The 14,599-nt window shown below is 44.4% G+C and overlaps 1 protein-coding gene across 3 annotated transcripts in view; it reads left to right on the forward strand.

The window, feature by feature from the left end:
- Nucleotides 1–14,599, forward strand: part of gse1b (Gse1 coiled-coil protein b) — a 158,013-nt gene that overhangs the window by 87,967 nt on the left and 55,447 nt on the right. Inside the window, exon 1 of one of the 3 annotated variants that reach the window (XM_079664844.1) lies at nucleotides 13,436–14,242. The exons of the other annotated variants lie outside the window; for them this stretch is intronic. Within the exon in view, the coding sequence (XP_079520970.1) occupies nucleotides 14,206–14,242 (37 nt within the window). The 5' untranslated portion in view covers nucleotides 13,436–14,205. Of the gene's footprint in view, nucleotides 1–13,435; nucleotides 14,243–14,599 lie in introns of those variants that run through there. 3 annotated transcript variants of the gene reach the window in all.

Here is a 14,599-nt window from a genome sequence, read left to right on the forward strand (position 1 = left end):
ACTATTCTGTAGGTGTAATTGAGGGTGTTATCATCAAGAGTGTTGTAAATCTGCTGCACTGGTCACCACTAAAAGTGCCTCTCTCCCTTTGACGGATTCAGGCGTCTTAGTGTGTACAGCAATCAATCATATACACTCAAACATGAACCACACACACACACACACACACACACACACACACACACACACACACACACACACACACACACACACACACACACACATACACACACACACACACACACACACACACACACACAGAAACATAAGTACACTTTATACTCTATCCATGCATATACATATAATCTAAATCACAGCTTCCACTCACTAGAGGATCATATTGTAGATATTATTACTGTGGACACACACACACACACACACACACACACACACACACACACACACACACACACACACACACACACACACACACACACACACAGACACAGACACACACACACAGACACAGACACACACAGAAACATAAGTACACTTTATACTCTATCCATGCATATACATATAATCTAAATCACAGCTTCCACTCACTAGAGGATCATATTGTAGATATTATTACTGTGGACACACACACACACACACACACACACACACACACACACACACACACACACACACACACACACACACACACACACACACACACACACACACACACACACACACACAGATCAGGTCAGGTCAGGTCTGACAATAGAGATCGATCTTGCCAATGAGGTCAGCAAGATTAATGAAGCTAATTTTGCAATAACAACGTCCTGAAACAGAAGAGCCTTTGTTTCATCATGTTCCCCCTCTCCAAGAGAAACTCTGGAAAGTTCTGCTCATCATCTGTATCTAATAGGAGAGGTGCTTGCTTGGAAACACAAGCTGTTTCCATCCAACTGTCAGCAGGATTTACACACACTTTGGAGATGTTGCCAAAAGATGTAAAATAGATTCTTTTTTGTGGGTTGTAAGTGTAAATCAGTCGCTGGAAGGTTATTCAGCCAATAATGATTGATTGTGGACATCATTTCACTCATTTTAGGTCATGTGAAGTTTCATTAAAAGCACATCAAATATACTTTCTCCATTAAAAGTCAAAGTAAATATACACAACGTTGTCTCACAATAGCTTTACTTCAGTTATCAAATCTTGGATTATCTGCATTTTTTCAGTTATTACAAAAAAAACGTCAATATGTTTTGATAGATGATAACTTTTTGTTGGTAACAACGAAAACAATTATTCAAAATGATGACAGACGGCTTTTGGGACAATGTAGAGAATTTGCTTATCTTGTCTGAAACGTAGTCTAAAACCCTCAATGTTTGTGATATGAAAGAGAGAACACTATTACAGTAAATGTATAAGAGCTTAATTAGATTAGATTAGATTATTGACCCCACAAAAAAAGCTCTTATAAATGTGAGTATTACTGTAATAGTTTCCTGTCTTTCATATCAAAAACATTGATGGTTCTCTAGACTGTGGGTCAGACAAGATAAGCAAACAACATTATTCCAATAAGCCGTCTGTCATCATTTTCAATTCATTGGAACTAAATTGACTTTCTCTTGAGATGTAATCATTAATAAAATAGATGATAACATATACTGTATTGCAGCTGTAGTGCTGCTGAATTTAACCACTATTGTATTTATAAACAGTATTACAGAGTGTCCAAGGTCTTATAAGCTGTAGCCAAGTGTGTGCCACTGTTTATTAAATGTGTCTTTCCCCATTTATTATGGATTTGCAATCATTTTGTATAAATAAATAATTGATTATAAACTCTTTTAGTGATGAACCCCAAGTTTGTGTGGACATCAAATTGTGATATAGGGGGACTCAGGAGGACCGCCCGTCCCCCCTCCCTTCGAAAATGATTCTCCCCTTCCTCAAAATAACCGAGGGTCTGTTCCCACGGTGACCAAGCTCAACTGCACCATGGTTACAGCAGGTCCCTTTGAAGTCATCTTAAACCCCCCTCCCCCCCGAATGTTTTTTCTTTGGTTCTCTATTTCTCCTCCCCTGAGCCCTTCCTCCCTCTCTCCTCCCCCCTCTGAGTAAAGGACAGAGTTGTTTTGACCTCAGCTATAAATGATCATGACACCTTAACAAGCAAAGGACAACGCACGCTCACACGCTTTCTGGGTAATGTAAACCTACTGTTCAACATTATCTCATTTCTCACTCGTGTAGCAGTTTAGCGTCCGTGCTACCGCTAAACGCAGTGTGTGAAGCGTGAGGTCAGCTCAGGCCGTTTAAATAGGTTTACCCAAGTGTGTCTCCCTTTTTGAGCCATACATAAATGATCCACATAGAGCATTTCTCCACAGTCAGTGCAGAGATTTATACGGCTGCTGGACAGATTCATCTGTGGAAAAAGACAGAGGAGAGAAAGGGGAGGGATTCTTGGAAGGCTTTTCCTATTCATGCTCATGGAGGACCCAACAGGAGGAATAGCTGTGACGTCAAACAGTGCTGCTCACCGTTTTCAGCTTTTCTTTTTTAAATTGAAGAGAAGAAAAACCTTCTTTTAAAAAATAGCCTAAAATGTTGGTCTGTTCAGAACCAAAAATAGTGTCTTCTGTACGTATGTGTGTGGAGAAGGGGAGAAAGAAAGAGGAATTAGGGAGACGGATAAGTGGTCAGATTAGACCGATAATTGGGTTGGAGAATTATACAGAGAAAGAGACAACCATTTTCGGCTATGGATGGAGGAAATAGGGGAGGGACGTCACTAGAGTGAGGAACGGAAAAGACATGGAGATGAAAAAGGGGATTGTTTATAAAGGAAATGAGAAGGAAAGAGGAGAGAAGATGCGCTTGTGTTCATTATTATTAGATGCATTTAGTTTGGGTGGTTTGTGCTTCAGGTCAGGGAATGGTTTTCCATCTTCTCCACCTCACCTCTCATCACTTGGCCTTGTTCTTAACATAAGCCTCACACCGAGGTGCCACCGTCTAAATAGCTTCAACGCTAACAACCAGAGCATGAGACAGACATTTTCTTTTGTCTTTGCAGCAGCAGAAAAGACACAGGGAGAGCTAAAGAGAGAGATGGAGGGAGTAAGAGAGAGAAAAAAGACATAAGAAGGGATGAGGCATTTAAATCCAACCACACATAACTCCACCCAAACAGCCCCTTGTGGGAGCATTTTTGGATATGTATCCTTGTTTCTGTATATGCGCGTGCATGTCTGAATGTATAAAGGAGCATCCTTTTGCCTTGGCAGCAGATCACAGAGTGTTAATTCACTCGTTATCCGTGTTTGAAAATGGAGTTGGCTGCTTGTATGAGCTGCGGTTTCCCTTGTGTTTTTGTGTGTGTGTGTGCCGTGCGGGTGTTTGGCAGCAGACTGAAGGGTTGCTGTGGGTCCACGCTGGCGTAGCTGGGGCTGGGATGTGATTGGTGGGGACAGAGGGCCAAAGGCCGCCCAGGACAGCGATTGCCACTTGGTACCGTGCCCCCACTAAACACAGGCCAAATCTGCAGAGATTCACCCAGTTTCACTCTGCCCCCTCACATGTTGGCATCTCCTATTCACATGTTTCAAAGAAAGAAACAAAAGCCTACATGTATGTGTTTTCTTTCACAGTTTTTCCCCTCAGCCTCTTGCATATGACTCATTGTTTTCTCTCTCATCAAGGCACTTAAGTACCGTAATGTGAAATATCCTACCACACAGAAGCAGTTAGAAGCTATTTGATTGTCCTTTTAATTAGACGCTAACTTAATGATTACGTTTTACCTTGAAGTGCACTCGTAAACCGGCAGCCTGTTATTTGAGTTTGTTATCTAACAAGGGGGCGTTCACAGCGATATCCCGTCACCGGGGAGATACAACAAAATCTGTGTATTATTGAGTTTTGAAGGGAAGTAGCAAAAGGCAGAAGAACAGAAAAGAAACAGAAGTTGAATGGAAACAAAGAGAAACAGCTAGAGAAAAAAAAGAGAGCGAGAGATGATTAATCCAATCAAGCCTCTTAGTGTTTCATCAATAGGCATTGTTCTAAGATGGCTGCCTCTCCCAAGCTGCGGCTAGGCTAACACACAAGCTAATCCCAGAATAAAACAGACGAGGGCAGCGCTGAGGAAGGGGACTGAACCAGCAGATTAGTAATAGCAAAAGGATTCACTCACACACACACACACACACACACACACACACACACACACACACACACACACACACACACACACACACACACACACACACACACACACACACACACACACACACACACACACACACACACACACACACACACACACTGGGCATGGGATAAAGAGACAGTCCCAGATTGAGTGAGGTGCCTATTGGATTGCCCGGCTTATAGTTTTATCCGGTGTGAGTGTGTGTTGCTGGTACTGTTGTGGAGTGTGGTAGAGCTGAACTGAGCTGCTGCGGGTTCACACACTGAAGCCGTCTAAAGCTGGAGAGGTCATGTTTGTGTTTGCCGTGTTCTTTGACACATCTGTGCGTGCAAGAGTTTCATACATGAATAAGCTACTCATATGAAACACAAAAACAAGCGCTCATTTGCAAAATAGCTTAAATATAGGGTTTTTTTTCTCCAATTTTCTGAAGGACGGATGCACAATATTGGATTTTCGCCAATATCTGATGACAATTAACCTCCAGGGAACATCAAGTCTCTCCTGCAATTAACATATTCATATGAACAATGTTATGATGATGGCCAACTGGCAGATATTGTCATAAAATACGTTGTTTTCTAATTGAACATATTCACTGAATAGAATTAGAAAACTAGGTTTCATGTAACATTTGAGATATTTATCGTACATATCGTCCTGTCATATAAAGGAGATCTGCCAATACCAATGGTGGTATTGGTTTGTTTTCAAACATGTGTCTATCTAAATTTGTATTTGAAACCCTTAACTTGCTCAGAAAATTGGGATTAGTTAACACGCATTCCCTCCGCCTCATCTTTCCATCCCCTTCCCTCATTTCCCTTTTTATCCCGCTTGCTGTGTTATCTAGCTCCCTCTGTCCCCCTGTCGATCTCCTCCCTACCCCCCTCCTCCCTGCAGCATTTTCTGAGATGACAGGAGGGTGTTTTTCCTTTGTTGGGGAGCTGCTCGCACATTCTCTCCTCTGTTGACTGGTAAAAGACATTAAAGATACTAAGAGACTGAGCATGATGGAATCCTCCAGGGAGTGAAGAGGAGGAAGGAGGAGCAGAGGAGAATGATAGTGTAGTGGGAGAGAGGGAGGGTAGAGCCAAAGGAAAACTGAAGGATAGAGTGTTCGAAGCTTTGTTAAAGTTAAAGTATTTAGTGAGAGAAAGGGAAGGATTGAGTCACAGACGGGAGGAGGTAGGGTTAGCGGGAGAAAGGGAGGAGGGTTTGAGAGTCGTGACCTCGGGTAAGTCTCTTCGACTGTGTGCTGATGCGTGAAACCTGAGCACACGCAGTATTAGTACGCCTCACTTACTGAACACAGCAGAGGCCTGACACAGGTCAAGGCAGCCTCCTTATACACACACACAGCTTTCCAACAGGCTTACATTACAGGCCCGCTCTAATGATGCACATACAGATAAAGCTGGAGCGTTGTTGTACGATAGTGTGTTCATTCCAGAAGAACAATTGGGAGTTGAGAAGGTCAGCCCAGGCCCTCCAGCTGGCCCCAAGGTGCTGGTGCTCTGCCGGCCCTTCAGCTGCTCGTGTGTGTGTGTGTGTGTGTGTGTGTGTGTGTGTGTGTGTGTGTGTGTGTGTGTGTGTGTGTGTGTGTGTGTGTGTGTGTGTGTGTGTGTGTGTGTGTGTGTGTGTGTGTGTGTGTGTGTGTGTGTGTGTGTGTGTGTGTGTGTGTGTGTGTGTGTGTTTGCCTGGCGTCAGTCCGTGTTTGTGGCCTTGTGGAGTTGTATGATTCACAACACGCCAGAGGCAGGTCGAACCGTAATCCAGCTCTCCCTCTCACTGTTTATCTCCCTCGCTCTCCTTTCGTCCTGCCCCGTGTGTCGGCTAATGGGTTAACAATCTCTGTCCAATAAGCAGCGATAATTGAGACAAACAAGCCAATGAGGAAATGTCACAGGAGAGCACAAGTCAAGCGAAAAACACACTGCCAGCAGCTCTTTCTGTGTTTAAGACGTGTGTGGGTGCGTTCTTGTTTCATACACGCAATTAAATACTAAATCAAGGGATTGTGTGTTATATTGATATTTCTGCCATTGAAGCTTAACTATGTGTATACATTTGTGTGTGCCTACCTGCGGTGCCTACCTTTGTGGTGCTGTGAAGCAGGATTCTCCTGCTGCGCCTCCTCTTTAGGCCCCCTCAGCTTCGTTTGCATAGCATGCACCTTCCCCCTGGGCGATTTCGCAGACGCACACCCACATACGGCCCTGCATGCACACACACACACACTACATCAGGAGAACACACAGCACACACGTATTTGTTAATCAAATGAGCAGCGCTTTTAAAAAATCCCCTCCCTTCTACCTCTCTGGTTCACTACTTTATCTGTGGTGCTCTGCTCTCTGTCTAATAACAACGGGACTCGCTGGGAGGCAGCACATCTGATGTGTTTGATATGGAGACAGATGAAGGGTTGGAGGATGCAGGTAAGAAAGCTGAGTGACTATAAAAAGCCTCATCAGAGCAGAGACGCGTGGCGCAATGCATTCCCTCGACTGAGTGCAGGAATGCTTTTGTTGTCTGTGTTAGAAAGCAGGTGTGCCACAAGGCATTGTGGGAGGGATATGATGACGGCACATCAGGTTGTCAGTTCTTTCCAGCTTCCCCCCCACCTGGCTCCCTCGAGCCTGTGTGTGTGTGTGTGTGTGTGTGTGTGTGTGTGTGTGTGTGTGTGTGTGTGTGTGTGTGTGTGTGTGTGTGTGTGTGTGTGTGTGTGTGTGTGTGTGTGTGTGTGTGTGTGTGTGTGTGTGTGTGTGTGTGTGTGTGTGTGTGTGTGTGTGTGTGTGTGTGTGTGTGTGTGTGTGTGTGTGTGTGTGTCACATTCAGGGCTAGCCATTTAAAAGGGAAATCTGCTTTAAATCAGGAGGGACAGTATTCAGGTGAACATGAGGAGAGCAGGCTTGATTGGTGAATATTATTATCTGATTCAAAGCATAAAAATGCGAGAGGCCCATGAAGATGTCATCAAGAGAAATTCTGGAGTATGTTCATAGGGCTATCCACACTGCATAAATCATCCATTTTAATGAGTAAATTAAACTAGAGTTGAGTGTAAGTATTATTTTTTGTCTCAAAGTAAGAGGATAATCTAGCTTGTTTCCGCTTCAAATCACTACAGTCCTTCAATAAAGTGTATTTTCTTAGTGGAGTGCCTACGTTTATCTCACAAAGACATATACTGGTTAAAACAAAAGACATGTAGAGACTATTAAACATCAGTTCTTTATATAAGGCCAGTCGGCATCACTTCTGTGGATAAACAGTCAGTTTTGCTTAGGTAGAGCATTTGAACCAGTATTAAATTGACTACTCTCATAACAGCAGCAAGCAATTTATAACCACTGGATAAGAAGAAAAACAAACTGAAGAGATGATGTGTATGCTATGCTAATGCAATAGCTTCTTTGGCCTCTAAATGAAGTGCAACAAACGCTTGATTACACCCTGTGTGGACATTTTCTTTGCTCATAGCTGAATCAATACAGTGACAAACATTTATCTGCCATCAGTGGCTTTGCTGCTAGCTATGGTGTTAATGCAAATTGTGTTCTACCAAGCAGGAATCAAACCAGATGTGCAGCATGTAAATAGCCAGTCAAAGGCTGCCTTGGGCTAAAGGAGCTTGTATTATCCCACACTTTGACAATCATTTCTCCAGACCTCTGTTGTCCTCGCTGGAAGTGTTGGGTTACGCATGTAGCGATCTGCAGTGTTGCCAAAGAAAATTGTCAAAATAGACTTTCTCTCTCAGTGTTGCCAGCGGGGTCTCCAAGTACACAAATCTGTTAACGTGAGAAGCAAGTGTTTATCTTCACTGTTTTATAAACTGAGTCGGGCAGGATTAGCAACACCAAAGCCTCATCAGTGATTGGACGGTGGCCTGACATTACAAAACATCCCTTCTCCTCACTTCCTCTTGTTCCTCTTTCTTGGTTTGTGGTTTCCTTGTCATGTCAGGTTATGTATCTGTTTGCTGGTTATCTGCTAGCAGTGCATGATCATAGGGAAACATATTTTTAAGGATGTTTTAACATTGCTGTACTTTGTTCATCAACTGTCCACTGTTTGACAGTTCTTTCAAGGTCGAGCTGTTTAAGCCCTTGGTGAAGGAAAAGACACACACATTATGCATGTACACACCTGTGCCGTCACCCCAAGGTGTGACAGCATCGGGCGACAAAGTAAGCATCAGAGGAGAGTGTGTGTGAAGTGTTGAAGAGTCTGTGTGACAGGTGTGTGACAAGCTCTAGATGAGTGTGTGCCACTGTGAGCTAGTGTGCTGAATAGAGAACACAGATGCGTGTGAATGAGCCGTATCCATATTAGGTGATGTGATAGGGAGTAGATTTTAAGAGCAGATGGTCTACATGAAATGACTGAGCAAACATTTAGTTTTACTGTAAACCTTTCTCGATCTCAATTTTGAAATACATGGAGGTTCCTTAAAACCGTTTTGAGGTAATGACCTTAAAACTCACCCAGCAGTTTGCTGTGGCTGCTGATTCTCCCATTTTCTCATCAGACTGGAAAATTAGAGCAATAATGGTTAACCTTGTCAGTAATTTGTCAATTTGCATGAATTTCAAAAATATATTTTCAATGCCCATAAATTGTCTCGTGGTCCGACACAAACCTAAGACAACGTTCCACAGTTTCTTTAAAAAACACTAGAGCACACCATTATTTTAAAAAGTGATTTCCTTATTTGTTAACTTTATGATGGCGGTGGAAAGCACATGCTTTTCATTGCCACCAACTATACAGTGACACCTGGAGCCCTGTATGGAAGCCTTTGCGTTTGTTGGTTTTCACCTCTTTTTGTGCAGTGTCAGCTGTCTCTATATATACAGCATATGGACAGAAATAATAAATATATACTTTCAAAATTGAAATTCTTTATTTTATTCTCACAGTTTTGTTTTTTTCTCTTTTTCATGTCCATCATCCTGACCCCTTACTTTACAGGTAAGTGCTTACACACATACACACACAAGCCCACACACACACACACACACACATACACACACAAGCCCACACACACACACACACACACACACACACACACACACACACACACACACACACACACACACACACACACACACACACACACACACACACACACACACACACACACTCACACACACACACACACACACACAGTGTACTGTATCTGTGATCTGAAGGCGTTGTGTGATGCTGTTGAACTTCTTGGCGAGGCCACATTACTGGATAATGTTGCTAAGAAACAGGAGTGTGTGAAAGTGTGCAACTGACATTGGTTGCTGTCCTGTTGACACTGAGGTGAGCAGCTGTGATTAAACTGTAAACACACTGAATATCACTTGGATACAAAGTGTTGCTTATTTTCTGTCAGTGGTAGCAGAATGTCATATATTTCAAAATACAGCATCTTTATAGCTTAGCTTTTCTTTTCAGTACTCCAGAAGCAGCATGTGTGTGTGAATGTGTGTGTGTGTGCATATATTTGGGTGTGTGGTGCTCAGCTGGCCGGGCGAGAGTTGTGTAATTGCAGGGTTATTGCTGCTGAGCCTGATGGGTAATGACACATTTGCAAATTAATTTTCAGTGCTAGGCTGTGATTAGCATATGGAGAGAAGCATCTCACACACAAAGACCCATACACACACGCACACATGCTCACACACACCGCGTAGGCTTCTAATCATCAGCGAGAGGTCAGGTTAAATGGGTGTGTGTAACGGTGAAGAGGGTGCGGGTCTCTGCAAATAGGGGTGAGTGAAGGGTGACGAGATATCATTTATCGTCAGACTTGATATGGGACGACACGCTGAAGTCTGGCTTATTTTCTTTAAAAACAAAATCTATTTAATTCTCAACCGTTACAGGCTCTTCCTTTCAAAACTGTTCCTCTCCTGCTTGCTTTGAGGCCTAGGTCCATTTAAAGCTGTTGGTCTCTATGTACATATCGGGATGGCTGATAATGCAAGAATTACTTCTGGTTTAAGTTATGTTATGTTTAGCTTTAAAATGGTCATGTCATTTTGTGAGTTGGCCAAAAAGTAGACACATTTAGATTTTTGGAATTGCACCTCCACTCTCTTGCTGTTGTATGCAACACACAGTGTATTTCTCTCTGACAATCCCACACCTGCTCCAAGGGAGCTGACCTGTTTTGCTGTAATGTCGGAGTGCAGCAGTTTACAATGTGTGTGTGCACTCTTGCTGCGTTTGTGTCTCTACTGTGTGTGCTCCTCCAGAGGCTGTGTGTGGTAGGTACAGATTATAGAGATGCCTTATCTTTGCTTTCCCTGCTGGGGAAGGAGACCATCTTTCAACCCCGTCCACACACACACACACACACACACACACACACACACACACACACACACACACACACACACACACACACACACACACACACACACACACACACACACACACACACACACACACACACACACACACACACACACACACACACACACACACACACATACACACACACACACACACACCACCACACCACCACTACGATTGAGAGAGTAATTATTTTTATGCAAGGGGGGGGGATGTAGGAAAGACAAGTGTGCAGTGGGTTGACAGGAAGTGGGCATGGCAGGTTCATGTGTGTGTGTGAGAGAGGGAGATCATCCTCTCTCTCTCTCTCTGTCTCTTCATCCCTGTCTTTGTCAGCTGACTGCTGTGCCCTCCTTCCCATCCCGGTTCCATCTGTATTCCTTTTTTCCCCTAACACCTCCTTTTCCCTTGTTTTGTTCTTTCTTCCCTTCTTCCCTTCTCCTCTCCCTCTCCCTGTTACTCCTTGATCACAGGGTTTTCAGTCACACACACTGCCTCATTCCCCAGGGAGCTTTTATAGCCTTTCAGAGAATGTGTGTGTGTGTGTGTGTGTGTGTGTGTGTGTGTGTGTGTGTGTGTGTGTGTGTGTGTGTGTGTGTGTGTGCGTGTGCGTGTGCGTGTGCGTGTGTGTGTGTGTGTGTGTGTGTGTGTGTGTGTGTGCGTGTGTGTGTGTGTGTGTGTTCTTCTGCAGTGCTCTTGTCAAATGTGACTCATTACACTATCTTAACAGAGGAAGATAGCTAGTCTCTAGCATTGCCTGTTCCTTAATAAGAAGCAACATAAAAAAACAAACACATTATTTTTTTCCATCTCCTCTTCTATCAGTGAACTGTGTACTGGGTTTCATTTTTATGCGGAAACCTTTAAAAAAAATTGCATTCATCAAAAAGAATGCCTTCTACTAGCTTTCTCACATCTGCTGATATGAAAACATGTTTTTTGCCAAAGACGCAACCAAAATAAAAGCGAATTAAAGATCTATAATAACATTAAACTATTTTTAAACAATTTCAACAACACTGATTTTCTTGGAGAAATAAAAGTGCTCTCTTGTTTTACTTTGCCCTCCTCAGAACTTTGACATAAACTGTATATAGTTGACACCTTACATTTTTGTAAAAGCATGTTTAAAATGTAAGGGTTCATCAGGATGCATCTGTCCTGTAATGCCTGTAAAACAAAATCAAATATATCTTAATGTTGTTGCCCTCTACAGAAAATAGATGCTGTATTTTTAGTTTCCTGTCCGTCTCTGTCTGTCTATGTCATCGGTTGGTGGTGTGGCACCTCAGGGGGACACGTCACCTCTCCACCTGTCTCACAAGGTGCGAGACACTTCAACACCTACCTCTAACACACACACCTGCGCAAAACAGCACAGAGTGCACATGCCTTCCAGCCATGATAATGTGTGTTGTTTGTGCACATTCAGCAATCAGCATAACGGCTGTGTGAATGTGAACACAGTCTCATGTATCCATCCTCATGTTATAGTGAACACACCTACACACCATCCACACGGTGTACTTGTCTTTATTAAACATTTACAGATTTTCTATCTTTGGATTCATAAAAAGGGCTTTGTTCCCAGAATAACTCCCCCTCCCCCTCAGCTCTACCTCCCTTCATCTCTTAACCTATAGACTCCCCTCACCTTCTGTCTGTCTCCCCTCCCTCCTCTCAATCATCCTCCCAGGTTAGCTGTTATCTGTGAGCATGCCTTCTGCGCTCCCACTCTCTCTCACCGTGCTGGTTGTGTTTGTGGATGTGTGTTGAAGAGTTTTGTTCCCTGCCATCAGAGTCTTTCAGGCCGAGGACTGTCAGTCTGCCTCCCTAAACTCCTGCCATCCCCCCTTTCTTTCTCCCCCACTGTGAGTGTCATAGAATGGGTTTGAGAGCAAGTCCGCCCTCAGGGCAAACTGTCCTGCTGGAGTATTTCTCCATCATCTCTTTCTTTCCTTCTCCTGGTGTTTTTAGTTTGTCATGGCTGCACTCCAGAAGAGAATTAACTCCTCACCCCTAGTGCCACCAGGTTTTTGTGCAGAACAGGCGGCGGAGCAACACTGCGTGTGTGTGTGTGTGTGTGTGTGTGTGTGTGTGTGTGTGTGTGTGTGTGTGTGTGTATGTGTGTGTGTGTGTGTGTGTGTGTGTGTGTGTGTGTGTGTGTGTGTGTGTGTGTGTGTGTGGTGTGTGTGTGTGTGTGTGTGTGTGTGTGTGTGTGTGTGTGTGTGTGTGTGTGTGTGTGTGTGTGTGTGTGTGTGTGTGTGTGTGTGTGTGTGTGTGTGTGTGTGTGTGTGTGTGTGTGTGTGTGTGTGTGTGATGAAGAGAGAGAGAAGGGGGAAGTCTGCTGTCAGCGCAGCATGGTGAGCAGTCTGTGCGCTAGGCTGCACAAGCCAAGTTTCCTAGACGGACACACAAACGCACCCACACACTCACAGACACAGACAAGGACTCTTATTTTCAGAGAAGAGAATGGAGGCGGGGGACCTTTTATAATGTCCTCTTCCAAACACGTAGCTGTTCTATTGTGAGCTGCCCTTGAAGACCCTCTGCACTCTATCTACATTCTCTTCTGATGGTGCTTTCCCACTATCTGATACAGTGTGAACAGATGCTCCCTTGATAGTCGTTGGCCTCTCGCTGTCACTGGGGCTGTCCAATCAGCTGTCGCTTTGACTCTGAGCTGAACTCTGACCACTCTCTTCCTCGGGTGAAGCATCAGCACTGGCCGGTATTTCCCTCTCATCTGCACCCTCGGTTCTTCTATCTCTTTTCACTCTACTCCACCACCCCTCTCGCACCAACACACACTCACACACACACATACTTTCACGCTATCTGGCTGTGTTGTTGCCTGGAGGGAATTCATCCTGCCCTCCTTCTCTCCTCCTCTCCTCCACCTCCTATCAGTGAAAGAGAGGAAGAAAAAAAGGGAGGGTGAGAAAATGAGAGAGCGAGAGAGAGAGAGAGTGGCAGCAGTAGCGGAGGAACCACAGTCGTCTCTCCTCTGATCATCTTTCTTGGATAGAGGGATAGAAGACAGTCCCAGGATTCAGTCGTCGCTCTCGCCTGCAGGATTTACCCAGCCTGTATTTGATCCTCCCTCCTGCCTCTTTTCACCTCTTCTTGGCGCTGGACTGCTTGCTTTTACATCTTTTTTCCCGGCTGTCCCGACTCCCTGTGTGTGTGTGTGTGTGTGTGTGTGTGTGTGTGTGTGTGTCTGTTTGTGTGTGTGTGTGCGTGTTTGTGTGTGTGTGTGTTTGTGTGTTTGTGTGTGTAAGAAAGAGCTTTGAGAACGACTGTTTCCTGCTGCTTGGAAACGGACAGCGAGTGTGTGGCCCTTTGCCCGGGGGATCACGGACAAGAGCGAGGGGGTCGAGAGCGGGGGCGTGCTCAAGGGTTGACCCCTGCACCTCTCTGTCTGTGTGTATCTGTGTGACTGTCTGTGTGTTTGTGTATGTGTGTGTCCTAGCTGGCTGGGCGGTCCCAGCCTCACGCTTGGTTAGCGAGGACCAGAGACCGGGGATGACAGGCTGAGTCCCAGCACAGCCTCCCCTCACACAGAGCTTCCTTTCTGGGTGGCTGCGAGGGCAAATCCCCTCTCTCCTTAAGTCATCCAGGACAGGACGGCTTCCGGCACGATTAAAACAAGTTTCTCTCTCTTCATGACACCAAAACAATAACCATGTTTGGACTAAAAGCACCACTTTACTACTTGCCAGGTAAGCAAATGGCAATTCAGTGTTTTTTATGCAAAAAGTCTTGCAATTATGTTGTGTATATTCACAGTGGTATAGGCAGTGTGTATGTGTGTGCATGTTGTTCTTTGTGTGCTCTGAGAAAGTACTCAGTGGGTTTGAGGTTAGCTCTGGAGTGCATCTAAGGAGACGCTTGTCTTTGTGTTTCTGGTTCTGAGGTTGGAACCTGAGATCCCGGGCGGGTAATGCTGTGTGACAGCAGCTCTCACTCTGTTTCTCTGAGCTCTCAGCCCCTTATCAGCATTGAAGTCAGCAGGTAAACACTAAGTGGCAACGTGTGTTTTATTCAACCCAACCACACAGCGAGTATATATGGTAGAA

The sequence above is a fragment of the Notothenia rossii genome (assembly GCF_949606895.1).
Source record: "Notothenia rossii genome assembly, chromosome: 2".
NCBI lineage: Eukaryota > Metazoa > Chordata > Actinopteri > Perciformes > Nototheniidae > Notothenia > Notothenia rossii.